Genomic DNA, 16,917 nt, shown 5'->3' with positions numbered 1-16,917 from the left:
GCTACATGTTAACATCTCCCTGCAGCCCTCAGGGTCTACAAACACTGCCCCAAAGTCGACAGAGAGACCATCAGCACACGGGTCCAAAAAATGAATAATGAATCACTTAGAAACCATATTAATAAGAGAGAGGAAGTTATAAATCAAATTTCCTCAAATACGTCATACAGAAACTCAAACATGTTTAAAATTTGATAGTAAAGAGCAAGCTTAAAATCACACCCCTGAACACGGAACACCAAATGAACAGAGAGGGCTCCTGCATTCACACTGTGCTCTGAAGTGCTTTTCAAAGAACTTTATTTTTTCACAATTGAGTCATTTATTTATTTTTGTACAATTTGTCTAATTTGAATTTGAAAGCATAGGAGTTTTGTCCTCTTGTTTTTGTTTGTTTTTTATATGTATTACCTCATCTCCTAAATGGAAATTCTTCAAAATACAGAAGGCTGATGGTGAGGGATGAGGGGCGGTGGGGATTCGCACCAAGTTATGAGAGACCTGCGCTCACAGCTGAGGCCCAACTATGCTGAGCAGAGCAGTAAAATTCCTCCCCATTAGACACTGAATCTTTCTCACTGGGACCTGAACCTGTTCTCTGTGAGCCTAACACCGAGTGTGGTTCTACACCCAAAGCAGAAATTCAGTGAAAGTGAAAGGTTTGCTTTATTATATGCTACAGTTTTCTTAACAAATCCTTATCTGATTTTGTAAATAAGTATGCCCATGTCAAGAGTAACTAACATATTAATAAGAATCAAAATTGGAAACACCACAATTTTTTATTGGAATAAGTTCTATATTTGATCATTAGGTAGCAGTGATGTAAAAACCATTTGGGGTGGGGGGGTTGTTCCCCAAACTGATATTTGCTTCAGAGTTAGCAGCTGATAACAGAGAGATTATGAAAATTCTGGCTAAAATTAAAAATGCCAAAACTGGATCTTCTGGATAATGAGAAACTGATTGCCTCTATTACCGAAGAGGAAATGAAAACAGCAATAGAGAAATTTGCAAGTAGCAAGCCTCCTGTGGTGATGAGTACCAATTGGAATAGGATAAATCTTTTGAGGCAGAATCAAAGGATCTGTTATGCAGGATTTATGAGGACTGTCTACTTTGGAGACCCACGAAAGCCCCAGTGCAAGAGCCTTTGTTCTTGTCATCTGTCAGAAGCACCAACGTTGGTGCTGCTTGCTTAATTAATTGCACTAGAAGAAGAAAAAAAGCCTTCTAGGTAGGAACTGGATGAAATAATTCAGGTTGAGATCAGGGTGGTTTCTTGCTTGGCTGCATTTATTATATGTGCAAAACTTCTAATTTACAAGTGCCAGCAAATAGATTTAGACCACCCTTCTAGAGCAAGCTATGAAGTTGCACAGAAAGCTTTTATCTTGTAGAAGAGGAGTATTCACAAAAGCTTTTAAACAAACTTGATTTTCAAGAACTTCAGTAAATGACATGTAAGGCATGAACCCCTTTGTGACCACGTCGGTTACCAGTAAGAGTGCCTCTTTCTCCCTAGGAAGAAACATATGTTATGTAGGTACATTTTCGATTCACTTCATCTGTTGGCAAAAGAAATTTATGTTCAATTCAATAGGGAAGCTATTCAAGGTAAAAGTTATAAGTCAACCATCCTTGGTAACTGTGTACTTCATTTTACAGTAATGTGTTTATTCCACTTTTCAAATTACCTTAAAAACCTCACCTCATCAAACCACCAAAATCTACAAGTAAACACTTAACAACAAGAAAAAGACAAAGACATAAAGTAACTTTTCTCAACAACACTTAGCAAATGGTAAAGAATAAAATCCAAATCTCTTCAACTAATGCTAAATTTTTTGAGAGACAATATCCAAACAGTCCTTTAAAACTTTGTAGTTGATCATTGATTTATTCTCTTTGTTTTTCCTCAACCTATGGCCCCACAGCATCTGCAGGGGAAAGAAAAGAGAGAGCTTCGTGTTATTTCAGTTGCTTCTGAAAGCATCCTACGCGACAACACGTACACTTCACAGCACACAATTGAAGGACTTGGTCACGGCGACCGCCTTGCCCCACCCCAGTTCTCCAGGCCTTTTGTTTCTGCTGACCTGCCAGGTGCTTGGTGTGGATGGACCAGTCACACTGAATGTTCCACGAGAGGCAAGCTTTTCTGGGCTGGTAGCTTATTTGATCCCATATATTTATCTCCTTTCCTTTTCTTTACAATGATTAAGAAATTTTACTTCCCAAGTAAGTGAAAAGTAACTATAACACATTAAAGAGTCAGGAATTAGTTAGCACCTCCATGTCCACTGCAGCATTATTTATAATTGCCAAGACACAGAAGCAATACTAAGTAGTTATCAATGGTTGAATGGGTAAAGAAAATGTGGTATGTAGTGTGTATACATATATACACACACATACATATCACAAGGGAATATCATTCACCCACAAGAAAGAAAACTTACAAGAATGTGGATGAACCCTGAGGGCATCATGCTAAGTGAAATAAGTCAAACAGAGAAAGATAAATGTGGTATGATCTCACTTACAAGTGGAATCTTAACCACCAAATAAACTAAATATGAACATGGACAGAGAACCGATTGGTAGTTGCCAGAGGTGAGAGGGAGGGGGTGGACAAAGAAGGTGAAGGTGGTCTAAAAGTACAAACTTTCAATTATAAAAAAATAACTCCCAGGGGTGTTGTGTACAGCATGGTGAATATAGTCAATCGTACTGTACTGTGTATTTGCAACTTGCTAAGAGAGTTAGACCTTAAAAGCTCTCATAAGAAGAAAAAGAAATGTATAACTGTGTGTGGTGATGATGGTGACTAAACTTACTGTGGTGATCATTTTGTGATTTATACAAATCGTCACGTTGCACACCTGAAACTAATATAATGTTATATGTCAATTATACCTCAATTTTAAAAAATTAGAAGAACATTAGTAACACTAGGTACACTTAAGGGTACCTACTGAAAGAACATTGTAGAACATTAAAAACTTTGTTATAATACATATTTGACTTACAAACTTTTTTTTGGCATTTTCTTAGCCTCTGTTTGAATGTGAAATTAATATCTCTACTTCTCAAATATTAAAACTAGGCTAACTAAAGAGCTATTGCAGATTTTTATGATTATAGGAATAGATTGTTATTTCACTTTGCCAAAACTGTTACAGGTTACCAGAGAAGTCATAACAAGAAACAAATTGCTAAGGAAGCTATTAACTATTTAGTATTTCTAGTCCATATGGAATACTAGCATTACATATTCATGAAGATATGCTAGGTATATTTAGTATGAAATTAAATTCTCTCGGAGGAATGTTTTGGGTGTTTTTGTTTTTGCTTTTCTTTTTAGCATTTTGGTCAGATTCCCATAAATTAAAATGTCTTTCAAAGTTAGCATAGTTAGGTCTTTCTCATAATATATCTGTAGTTGGAAGGTTGCATTTCCGAACAATTTATTATAGTTATGAGAGCTATTTCAGCAGATGAGCCGGTCCGTCTAAGAAGGAGCAGGCCAGTCATAGAATAGTAACAAGCCGGTGCTCAAGGGGTGGCCAGTCTTTTAGAAATCCTCTAGGGTTTCATTCGGAAGGGGGGTGGGACCTGGGCCTCACACTTACTACCCAGAATTATCAAGCTCCAGGGCCTACTGAGCCAGACCCCAAACCTAGATTCAGCTTCTTAAAAGGACTCGAAGCAGGCTGCACGCTGACATAAGAGGGCCTTCAAATGGGAAGTGTTGGTGTGCGCAGACTCAGCGTCTGTGCCTAAGTCTGCCAGAAGGAGGAGAGGGTCAGAAGGGCCACCAAGTCAGCTACACCTGGAAAAGTGGCTTGGCAGACGTCCCATGAACAAGGGGGAAAAGCGCCCCACAGACGGGAGCGGGAAGTGTAAAGGCACAGAGGTCTGAGGAAGCCCGCTGAGTTACAGGACAGCAAGATGTCCACTGTGGCTGGATGGAAAGGTGCAAGAGAGGGAAGGTGGTGGTGATAAAAACTGGTAGGATTTCTCCTGGGAGAGCACAATGATTCTGGAGAAGCACCCTCCAGGACTGGCTTAGAGATACTAGCTGGGGTGCCCGACCACTTAGGGTCCAGAAGGGTGATTCTGATGGACAGACAGCACCACGCCAGCAGACTGTGGCCCAGCTGCCGGAACAGCCTGCCAAAGTCCCAGCCTGGGGCTGAATCTCTCCTGCTGTGTGACCTGAGGAGTGTTACTTACTCACCTGTAAAACGGGAATAGTCACAGTGGCTGTCTTGGGTCACTGCAAAGATTAAATGAGTTAATTACGTGGAAGGTGTTTTGCACACATCTGGCAGAGAGTAAGGATCCCTCAAATGCTTGGCAAATGAACAGAGGTTGCAGCCATTATAGCATCAGCTCTCTACCAAGGAAATCTGCTCTGGATTCCAGGCTTAAAGGGAACCATTTATTACAAAAGCACAGTTGAAGGATCACTAATGTCTCTGCCTCTAGAAGCTTAGCCCAAGAACTTGCTCTAAGGAAGAATTTCAGTCTTGACCAGAGTATTGTTGAACTGAGCCTTATGTAAGAAGTTACAGGATTCATCTTAAAGGTGACAAGTATCGGGCTCCCCATCAGAAATTGAATATGAGTTCCGGTTTGCTTTGGCAGACAGGTGAGGAGAGATGCGACAGATGCATGGGCCCCAAGGAAAGCCAAAAGAAGAGATTTTTTCCCCTCAGGGCTCTCTGATTACCCTTTGCCTCTCTGAAAAGCAATCATTCCTTTTTATAGGTTCTTCAGAAAGAAATACAAGGTTATTAAGGACATTTTTTAATTCGCATAGCCCAGATATTTTTGGGTAACTGTGTCATAATTACTGAGTTATGTGTCCAGATTGTATATAAAATAAATTGCTGTGTATATATGAGCAAATGAAAAATGAACTACAATATTCCTTATAATTGCAGCTACAATCACCTAAATGGATCATTAAAAATTTTACGGGAACACTCTGGGTTGCATTTTGTCTCCAGCTTAAGCCTGTGTGGCATTAGGGTTCAGCAAACCTTATTCGTTCAAATAGAAACACAGGATCATGTGGGAAATTTTGCCTGCTATGTTCTTTTAGATTTATATTGCATACTCCTGACCTTGACTTAAAATGATAAAAAGGAGAATATGCTATTTTAGCACAATAAAATAAATGTATATATACACGTATGTAACACAAAATGCTGACTTTTAGATTCATACTATTTAATGATACATCAGGACCAGAACTTATTAAAAATTAATTCTTGTAGAATAAAAAATCTCTTTCAAATGTATACAACTTAGATACTTAGAACATTTCTTTAACATACAAAATAATTTGAATGTCTCAGCATATGTCCCTCCTACCACACCATTACCCCTGCCTAAATGTAACTTTACCTAAAAAAAAAACAATGAGTAGGAACATAACTTGTATGTCACTTGGGCTGGATAGAAACCAGGAAAGTCTATTAACTCTATATGGGATTTCTGGAAAAAAAAATAATGCATCCATTAAAAAATGGGCAGAGGATATGAAGAGATACTTCTCCAAAGAAGAAGTCCGGATGGCCAACAGGCACATGAAAAGATACTCCACATCACTAATTATCAGGGAAATGCAAATTAAAACCACAATGAGATATTACCTCACACCCATTAAGATGGCCAACATCTAAAAGACTAAGAACAAAAAATGCTGGCGAGGATGCGGAGAAAGGGGAACCCTCCTACACTGCTGGTGGGAATGTAAACTAGTTCAACCATTGTGGAAAGCAATATGGAGGTTCCTCAAAAAACTAAAAATAGAAACAGCATTTGACCCGGGAATCCCACTCTTAGGAATTTACCCAAAGAAAACAAGTTCTCAGATTCAAAAAGACATATGCACCCCTATGTTTATTACAGCACTATTTACAATAGCCAAGATATGGAAGCAACCTAAGTGTTTGTCAGTAGATGAATGGATAGAGAAGAGGTGGTACAAATACACAATGGAATACTATTCAGCCATAAGAAAGAAACAAATCCTACCATTTGCAACAACATGGATGGAGCTAGAGGGTATTATGCTCAGTGAAATAAGTCAGGCAGAGAAAGACAAATACCAAATGATTTCCCTCATTTGTGGAGTATAACAACGAAGCAAAACTGAAGAAACAAAATAGCAGCAGACTCACAGACTCCAAGAAGGGACTAGCAGTTACCAAAGGGGAGGGGAGGGTGGATGGGGAGGGAGGGAGAAGAGGATTGAGGGGTATTATGATTGGCACACATGGTGTGGGGGTGGTCACAGGGAAGACAGTGTAGCACAGAGAAGACAAGTAGTGATTCTGTGGCATCTTACTACACTGATGGGCAGTGACTGCAATGGGGTGTGGGGGGGACTCGATAATATGGGTGAATGTAGTAACCACATTGCTTTTCTTGTAAAACCTTCATAAGAGTGTATATTAATGATACCTGAATAAAAAAAATTAATGCATCCAAAAATGCTTCATTTAATTAAATAATAAATTTTCTGGTGAAAAAAAGAAAATGAAGTCAGGAAAATAAAAAGAATACTTTCTAAAAGGGACTAACAGAAGGTTCCTTGTGTCACAAATTATATTACCTTCCAATACAACTGTGCTCCCTAGTGAGGACTTCTAAAAGGTTTAGTTTAAATTTTTCAGAAGTTTGTTTCATGTAAGCATCACTGCATATGCCAAATGGCCCATTAAGGACACTCCATTACAGCTTAAAGAGTCTGGAGTTAAATATACAGAGTATCATGGCCTAAAATGCTTAAAAAATACACAGCTCAATTTCCATGTGATGTAAGTCTGCAGGCAGATGTCATCCGCAGAACACTTGCTGCATTAAAGAAAGCATTAATACAATGCCTTCAAAACTATTTGGATGCTTCTGACCCCACCAGACTAAAGTCCATCTGTCTTAAGATTTTGGAAAGTTAGTCAATTCCCATTATTCATATATGGGATCTGCATATAGAGAGTGTGTATTGTGACCATTCCAAGAGATCTAAATTATATGTGTGTTTTCATGAGGACTTTCTACTACCAAGCCAGTCCACTTCCCTGGCCCACACTCCTAGACCCTCTGTCTTGGGCCTTTTTCAAGCTGGCAGTTTCAGATTGTAAAGTACAGACTGCTGGAACTTTTCCCTAGATATCCTGCTCTCCTATGAGCCATCCCACTGAGAGCTGAGTGTCCTGGAAACACCTTTGAGACCAGAATTACATAAATAGCATTTGCATCCTTGGAAAGAAACCTGATAGCAGCAAGTCACTGGGAATGTCCCGGACTCCAATGCTGAGTATGTCCTGAGAATACTCAACCACGTGAGCTCCTGAAGTCTATCCAAAGTCAGCGGCGCAAAACTAGCCCCAGTGGGTCTTGAGCGAGTGCTGCGCTGAGAGGAGACATTTCATACTCAAGAGGGCAAAGCCAAAGATGCAGATCTTAAAGGTACTGATTTCTCAGAGGAAGATGAGACAGCTTACTCGGGAATGGACTGCTCTTCCACACTGTTGTGTTTTGCTTTCTTTCCACTCATGCAATCTCAGCAGAAATCACCAACCCTGTTAGGCATTATGGAAAAAAGCCAAGAACCAACTGGTCTGAAAGAGCGCTGTACGGAGCAGGTAGGGTGTGAGCGGTTGTCTTCTGGATTTTGCAAAAAGTCACTCAGGTGATCTGCGCGGGGATGAGGTGGGGAGGGGAGGCAGAGAGTAAAGGTTCTCAAGTATCAGCCTAAGGGGTTGGGACTTAGCACACAGAAATAAGAAGTCATTAAACGCTTTTGAGATCCGTTCAGGAAGGCTTATCTGATGATGAGGTGCAGAAGAGGTACGGAGGGACAGAGGACTTGTGGGAAACTGGGAAATGGGAAGTCTCAACATGCCAAGGCCACGCCCCTCCCATTAGCTGCGTAGTCCATCTGTCTTAAGGGTGACTGCATAGTCCATCTGTCGTAGGGTGACCTGGTCTTACAGGGAGAAAGCCAAGCAAGGAAAATGAACAACTTCCCTCACCCAGTCTCACCCTGTCCCCACTCCCCAGGGCTAATCCACATGCCCTCAAGCGCCCCAGGAGAAGCCCAAGTCCAGCTCTGTGCTCATTCACATAATGAAGACAGCCCGCTAGATAAGGAGAAGCTCTTCCTGTTAAAGAAATTGGATTCTCCTTAGCTGATAAGGATGCTTTAAGATCAATAAGCCTCCACCTGGGATGGGGCCAACTAATTTATCTGAACTGCCCAGGATAAAAGGCTTCATTTACAAAGGCTCCTTATCGAAGTTACTAATCTTTCTGAGTATTCTTCATGCTATTACCCAGCCCTTCTCAAGTTTTCTCCCACCTGCCTGTCAAGTTGTAGGTCCAGAATCTGCCTCATGCCAGGCCAGACCTGCCAGTCCCATTCTCAGCATGGCTCACCTCACCCTCTTTTCCAGCGAGACCTGTGCTGACCTCAACTTCCTTGACCTGAGCTCGTCTCCAGCACTGCTGGCTCCCAGGGGCCCCGATGGCCCTGACCCACTTTCCACGGGGACGCTGTCCCCTAAGGAGGTTGGAGAGGGACTGCAGCCATACAAGGTGGGGAGGGTCTCAAGAGCGTGGAAGGAAAAAGGAGGCACCAAATAAAGCAAATTTCCTCTACCAAGAAGAAAGCACATGCACACATCACATCCATGGCTCCTTGTGTTGCTCAGAAACATCTCAATGGAATTAAATCTCAAAAGTTCTTTATGACACTGGTATGAGGGTCTAAGGCCAAGAAAATCTTAGGAATTATGTGCATAGACAAACTGAAAAAGAGACAGAATGAAAAAGAGACTTCTTTGCCTCTCTTCCTTTAAAGTGATTTAAATTGGGTCACTGAAGCAAAACTCAGAATGCTGGCTCTCAAGAATTCCTCATGATTAAATCCAGGTCAACCTCATTTCTTTCCCATAATACAAATTTGGAAATTTTTTTTTATCATCATCTGTTTCATAAAATATTTACATTCTAAATGAAAATGAGAAAAGACAAAGAACAGAAAAATGGAATTGTAAATGGACTGCAATAAAAGATAACATAGATACTAAGGAACTTTGTTCTATTCAGCCACCTATATAAAATACTGCCACATAAAAATCAGATTTCTACAAATAAATTCTAAAAATATAGAGTGTCTGACAGTGGTACACAGGGATGTGCAATGAAAGGTCTGAGTCTGTTCTTTTATTAAACAGTTACTAAGCATGTTTTATACACCAGAGACTTACTAAAGCTTAAAGATATTGAGAGAGCTATTTAGAATTTTTTTCAACAATAGTAACAAAACAATTTCTTGTGGTAAGTGCAATAAATACAAAATGCTATAGAAACACTCAGAAGTAGCACTTAATTCAGAAAATGGGGTCAGGGCAGACTTCCTGGAGAGGGTGACTTCAAGGTCATGATGCCGAGGAAGTGACAGGGCGTGTCAGTGGACACCTCAAGGGACAGCAGTGACAGGCGTGAAGCCACAGGGTCACAGAGGACCAGAGAATCGCTCCATGTGATCAGAGGATGGAGTTCAGGCAGAAAGTGGTAAGAGGAGAGGGAAGACAAGGTAGGCAAGGGCCAGACCACAGGAGGCCACACGCCATGGTTAGGATCTTGGATTTTACCAGGAAGACAACAGGAAGCCATTAAGGGATTTTAGGGAGTAGACATTGGATTTGTGTTACGTGCCCTCATGCTGGCTTCAGAACTGAGGAGAGATGGGGGTGGCACTGGAATGGAGACAGAGAAATTAGGCAGGAGAGGATGGGATATTCAAAAGCCTTCTACTGAGATGGTAAGAGCTGGGATGGAATGAGAAGGGATGGAAAGCAGTAGCTGGGTGTCTGCCTAGGTACAGGGTCCGCCAAAGTGTCCTGGCTGTGACACCTGACGACAGGGGAAGGAGAAGCAGCTCTCCGAGATAAGGAGCATGTCGGGCGGGAAACATGAGCTTGACTTTGAAGTTTCTGATTATCCAAGTAGAAACTTCTTGGTCTTCCCTAATGTTCAACCTCAAAGGCTTACATCCAAACACCTTTCTCTGTGCCAAACTATGAAGTTATCAACCACAAAAACCATTTATCTCTGACTTTAAGGTATACTAGTATTTTCCATGAATAACAACTTGTGGGTCAATGAGTTCTATAGGCACAGGACTTACCTGAAAAGTACTTCTCATTTTTCTGCAAAGTATCTCTTTCTGGAATTTACTGAGACTATTCCTGTTTAGTTTTCACAACCCAGAACAAAATTCATTTATCCTACTCTTTTTCTACGTTTTGAAGTTTCCTGCCCAACATACTTATATGTTTAATAGCCTTTGGTACAAAACATTGTACAGAACTTTTTCAAAAGTCCAACTATTGTCCCCAAACTCCCTCAAAATCCTCTAATAAATCACTTTTATTACATAGGATCCTTCCTGATCAAATCCAGGAAGGAATCCTTCCACAGAGCTTATGAAATACAGCCAAAATGACGTTAAATCTCTAGTATGTGTGGTGAGTCAGTAGTAGTTCTGTTACAGGAAGAAAGCTCATATAATACAAAGCAATACAAATGGAGCTTACACATTGTCATTATCCAAAAACCTTTCATGTCATTACCCACATTAACACTCTTGGAGAAGCTCTCTCTGAACATTCCTGAGTCTTGAGTTTGAGGTCACATCTGACCAGGTTCCGCAGAACACCGTGCACACCACGTCTCAGCGCCACGTGGCATCACGTCTGCCAAACCGCTTCTCTCCGTCTCCACTTCTCAACCCGCATGGCTTACGGTGGCATCTCCTCCCCTCACCCGCCCGCCGGCCCCCTCCACTCTGGGCGCAGCAGCCGGAGGAGCCTTCCCCTCACTGAGCCGCGTCACACGCCTCCTCCGCTCAAAACCCCCCATGGCTTCCTATTCGCGCAGAGAAAAAGCCGAAGCCCTCGGAACAGGCCAGGGGCCCGGCGGGTCCGCTCCCTGCTTGTGCCTCCGCCTCCGCCCCCGGGGCTCTCCCTCGATGCCCTCTCAGCCCGTCCCGCTGGCTTCTGGTCCCTCAACGCCCCCAGAGCAGGCATTCTCCAGTGCCTTTGCCCTGGCTGCCCCCTCTGCCAGGGATGCTCTTCCCCCCAGACCCTCGCGGCTCACCCACCCACCTTCCCTCGAATGCCACCTGCTCAAAAGGGTTCCCCTGACCTCTCCACCTAAAAGTGAGGTACAAACTCTGCCCGGGATTCCCAAGGCTGCTGACGCTGCTTTCTGTTTTTCTTATAACAGAAAGGAAAACAATCCAGGTAGGAAGACCGGGAAGTGATTACATCTGACTAGGAGGGGTTAAGGGACATCTCCTCAGAAGGGACATTGAAGGTCAGTCTTGAGAATGAGAATGAGTTTCACAAGTGGGATACAGAGGGGAAAATTTCAAATAGAGGGAAGAGAAAGAACAAGACCCAGAGACATAAAAGGGCAGGAAGCCACTTCAAGGTCTTCTTTGCCACCTGTCTCTGTGTTAATTCCAATGGAGATAAATGACGTTTGAAAAATATAAAGAAATAAACAAATGTAAGGAATAGCATACTTTTATCCTTTGGAAGCTAAACGTGTACAGTCTGAATTCCATTCCAAAGTTATCAAAAATAACACTGGTATTACGAGCATGTTTCCTCTGGTCAACCTGAGGGGAGCTTCATGCCTGCGTATCACCTGTTCCTGAATGAACAGCCTGGCGCTTTGGAAATGTCTCCTCCCTACTTCTGCTATTTTGCCACGTCATATATAAAAACCCCTTCACTGACCACATGGTCTCTACAAGGAAAAATGAGCAAAGGAAGAATGGAAATGCTAATTGTTTGGAATACTTTCCTACTATTCCCTTCTGTCCCTATAGTGGTTCTTCATTTGGGTAAATTTTAGACTTTCTAGAGAATCAACAAAACCTGTGGACCCTCTCTCCAGAAAATTGCATACGTACATTGGTGGTCACAGTTCAATCCAAAGAACAGAATCTACTCCGGAATTATAGTTTTCATCTTTCCACCCATGACAGAAGAGGAAGGTGCACTGGAAGGAGGGTAAGAGGTTTAAAAAAACCATAGAAAAGGGTGGATAGAAAGCAAGTGCAAACCTGTCTGCATGTAGGTAAACCTCTCTGTGGCTCCAAGCTCAAAACTTCCCCAGAAAAATAGGGACCTTAAAACCCCAGGCCCGGGATGGGAGTTAAGGTGGGGTACATTGCACTCTGCACTGAGCACCAAACAAAAACAGATGTGGCTATTCATTCATGTCAGCCTTTCCGGTTTACACACCACCCTGCAAAGGCTGAATTAAAACCAACAGGAGACTCCAAGGTCAGAGGATACAGTCATGTGAGTTGATCTCAATTTCCTCATTTGCAAAATGGGTATAATAATAAAATCCCATCCTATCTTCCTCCTGGCATTGCTGCAAAAGTCACAATAGATAGCATATGTGGAAAAACTGCTTAGCTCCCAAGTGCCTACAAATCATTGCCATTATTATTATTATGTCTGATTCAAGATATGAATCACCTTTAGAGAATCAACTGATAGTTCTACAACCCACTTACTTATTGAAGAAGTACTCTAATCAATTACTAGTGAACAGTGCCTAATAAAAATCAGCTTCTTAAGCATGAGCTCCCTAAATATTATCTCATTGATCAAGTAGCATTTCCACTAACAAATATGTATTAAACACAAATGAATCAGCAATGTTGTTATTGAACAAGTATATGTGGATGGCAGATGTGCCAGCATTCCTGACTCACAGGAAACAAGCCCAGCAGCTGAAGTTCAGCTTTCTATTGGAAATGAACTTTAAACTCAAGAGACACCCCCACGGACTCACCATCCTCCCCTCAGCCCAAACTCCCTGCTCACTGTTATTTCTTCCCACCATCATAACATCACCCTTGGCTGGCTCTCATCACTTTAATTCCACTCACTCCAATCCTCCTCTAGCTTCCCATATGCAGTAAGTAGAAAATCCTATTGCTTTACCCATTTGTGTTCTTTCCATCTATCAATACTGTTTTTGTCTACATCAATACCATCTTTATCTTTTGAAGAAATGATGGCAGACTCTTCCTAAATGGGAATTATTTATATTGGGAGCAGATAGATTAGATCAAGCTCTTTAGCTGCATTGCTCAAGTCCACTATAACCTTACCAATTTTATTTTGCATGATCTACCAATTATATTTAATGTGCTTATTTCTACCATCTATGTGTTTTCATCTTCTGTGGGTTTTTTTCCTCCTTTCTATTGGTTTCATCAAGTTTTATTTCTTTTCTCTATTTATTTGGAAATCATAAATTCTATTTCTATTCTTTCAGTGTTCTGTGTTTTAGTATTTTGATGAGCTATGTCCATTTCTAGGTATACAAAAATAGGGCAGTTAAGAGGGGATGATACCCCTGATTCAAAAAGACATATACACCCCTATGTTGATCACAGCACTTTTTACAATAGCCAAGATATGGAAGCAACTAAGTGTCCATCAATAGATGGATGGATAAAGAAGATGTGGTACATATACACTGTGGAATACTATTCAGCCATAAGAAGAAAACAAATCCTCCCATTTGCAACATCATAGATGGAGCTAGAGGGTATTATGTTCAGTGAAATAAGCCAGGTGGAGAAAGACAAGTACCAAATGATTTCCCTCATTTGTGGAGTATAACAACGAAGCAAAACTGAAGGAACAAAACAGCAGCAGACTCACAGACTCCAAGAAGGGACTAGCGGTTACCAAAGGGGAGGGGTGGGGGAAGGCAGGTGGGGAGGGAGGGAGAAGGGGATTAAGAGATATAGTTTGCAATCACAACATAGGTAGTTCACAAGAGCAGTACAGCATGGAGAAGACAAGTAGTGACTCTATAGCATCTTACTACGCTGATGGGCAGTGACTGCAATGGGCTGGGGGCCGGGACTTGATAATATGGGTGAATGTTGAAACCACAGTGTTGCTCATATGAAACCTTCATAAGATTGCATATCAATGATGCCTTAATTTAAAAAGAGAGGAGATTATGGGAATGGTATCTAGGCAAAGGATGAGGGCAGAAGCGACATTCTCCACTTCCAAGCCTGGCCACATGGGGTGAATATGCTCCACACCCTTCCCTTCTCTGGGGTGTTAACAAGCCATGTGGTGTTCCAAAAATGGGAGAAGCCCAGATTTCTGAGTCATCAGTTTCAAAACAGTCACCCTGAAATTTCAGGCTTATTTGTTACCTCAGTATAGTCAAAAACATATTAAGGTCCAAAAATAACCAATAACTCTAAGCTTAAATGACCTTAGAATGATTCAAATCCAGATACCCTCTTCCTGTCTTACATATTAGGATTGGGCAGTAATTTCATTCCATCCTGATTTTACCACCTTCAGATTCATTGCCACCATTGTGATTTTAGTCAGCTAATGCTTATTCATATTTACCGACATGCTTACCATTCTTTCTTACATCTCACTCCTTCCTTCTAGGTTCAATTTGCCTTTTTTGTGAAGTTTCATCAGGATGGGTTTAGGGGTGGATTTATTTTATTTATTCAGTTCAGGACACACTGATTTCACTCTGAAGCTTCTACTAGACATGTTTTGGACTTTCCTCCACATCTCTAAACTTCTCTTTAATACATTTCCATCTCTTAATCTTTCTGTGCTGTTTTCTTGATAATTTTCTTAGATTGATCTTCTAGCTCACTAATTCTCTCTTCATCTAGTCATTAATGCTCTTCAGCTCTATCCAGACTTTATCTTACCTGATGGAATTTTTATTTCAATGACTATACATTTTTTTTTCTAGAAATTCCATTCGGTCCTTTGTCAAATGGAACCAGACCATTTTGATAGTTTTGTTCCCATTTTAATAACTTATTTTTGCCTTTAATCTTGTAGTCATTGTATTACCTGACATGCTGAGTCTAAGCCCACTGCTGGTATTCTTTGCTTATTCCTTCAGGATGCACTGTTTTCTAACAGGCTTAAATCTCAGTTCCATAATTGAATAGGCATGTTATCTTGGGGGAATTACTTAACTCAGTTCAGTTTCCTACTCTGTAAAATGGAATTATGGATTAAAGTACTTGTCTCAGAGTATTGCTGCAAGTATTAAATGAGATAATATGTGTAAAGCTTTTAGCATAGAGACTCAGCTCCAAAAACATGTCTTTTGTTACTCGTGTTCACCTCTGGATTCTCTGTAGCATCTGTTGCAATGCCTGTCACTTAGTTACTGTTCAGTAAATGTTCATGAAAAATAAATATATAAATGAAAAAACTTAAAAACATAAAAAAATGTACATGAAAAACACAAAGCAAAATCAGTTATGGCAAATTTTACTGTAAGGAATTATCCAAATACTAGCACTCCTTGGGCTATAAATGCCTACCTTATAAATATCTCAAACATTTAGTCATCCACTCATTCTCTATACAAGAACAGTTACTGTTCTAATGATGAGATAAATGGCAAGGAATGATACAATGTCCCTGCTCTCAAGGGGTTTGCATTCCAGTGGGGAGGAAATGACAACAGATCGTCTACTAGATAGATGATATAGATAGATAGATAGATAGATAGATAGATAGATAGATAGATAGATAGATAGATAGATAGATAGATAGATAGATAGATAGATAGATAGATAGATAGATAGATAGATAGATAGATAGATAGATAGATAGATAGATAGATAGATAGATAGATAGATATAGGAGAGAAGAAGGGAGGAAGGAAACAGACTGTGATTAAGGCTTAGAGAAAAAAACTAAAGTGATGCATTGGAAAATATTTGGATCGAATATTTTATACTCTAGATTGAATGGACTTACTCTAGAGTGACACTGAACTGACATCTGAAGAATAAGAGGGAATCAACCATTCAAAGACATGAATAAGAGAATCCAGGTAAATGGAATAATGAATGCAAAGGCTCTCAGGAAGAGGGTTTGCTCTTCCGAAAAGCACAGAGGCCAGTGTTTCTAGAATAGTCAGATTAGGGGACAATGGTTTGAAATAAGGTCAGGGAAGTAGACACAGGCCATACCACTAGAGTTTTGTAAAGCAGGCTGAGGGGTATGGAGGGTATTCTACAGGTGTTGGGAAGCCATTGGAGCTATTTGAGTAAAAAATGTTATCACCTGCGTTCCATTTCTAAAACATCACCCCGGCTGATCAGTCTTTAAGACAGAGAATTATTTGAGCAGGTGAAGCAAAAACAAAAGCAAGGCTCCTGTGTACTTCCGCCTGATCCCCAGGCTACCCTGGAACTGCGGACCACCACTTCCCACACCACTACCAGCCATGTGTCTGCACAAAGTTCTGGTCTTTGTGGCCATCTGGTGGCCAGCACAGCAACTGCCTCTTGAAAGTACCCAGGTCTTCTCAGAAAATCCCCCAGTCTTCTAATTTCTCAATCTCTAATCAAATTCTTCCCATTCCCACTTTTAAAAACATCTGTTATTCAATTTGGTTATTTTCTTTTTGTCTTTACAAATAAAAGAGTAATAGGCTTTGCTACTATTTTGCATTGCTAATGGACTAGATTAAAATCTTCTTAGTAAATTTACTATTAATCGGTTTTGTGGAAAAATGAGTACCAGGCTATCCCTCCCTTTACAAACCACTTACAGACACTCCTAGAATATAACTACAGGGTAAATGAGATAATTTAAGATGTTACTTTATTAAAGAGGTTGGAAGTCAATCTCCTGTATATATTTTTAGTTCTGAATATGGTCCTAGATATGTTAATCATAACATCTGGAACAGCTGGTATGTGCTGAAAGAAGTTCACAATTATTTTTCTTTGCTCAAAAAAGTAGCAATTTAAAGGATGAGGCTTTGTTTCCA

General features: G+C 40.7%; 1 protein-coding gene across 1 annotated transcript in view; it reads right to left on the bottom strand.

Annotated features, from left to right (window-relative positions):
* Positions 1-284: 284 nt before the first annotated feature.
* The window catches only part of LOC118916634 (protein-lysine methyltransferase METTL21E), a 54,322-nt gene continuing 37,689 nt past the window's right edge, over positions 285-16,917 (bottom strand). Inside the window, exons 5-6 of the mRNA XM_057494449.1 lie at positions 4,244-4,282; positions 285-1,940 (exon numbers count right to left, since the gene is read on the bottom strand). Coding sequence (XP_057350432.1) covers positions 1,924-1,940; positions 4,244-4,282 — 56 coding nt within the window. The 3' untranslated portion in view covers positions 285-1,923. The remainder of the gene's footprint in view (positions 1,941-4,243; positions 4,283-16,917) is intronic.

Source organism: Manis pentadactyla, chromosome 17 (assembly GCF_030020395.1).
Source record: "Manis pentadactyla isolate mManPen7 chromosome 17, mManPen7.hap1, whole genome shotgun sequence".
Classification (NCBI taxonomy): domain Eukaryota; kingdom Metazoa; phylum Chordata; class Mammalia; order Pholidota; family Manidae; genus Manis; species Manis pentadactyla.
This window is presented reverse-complemented; position numbering and strand designations above follow the sequence as displayed.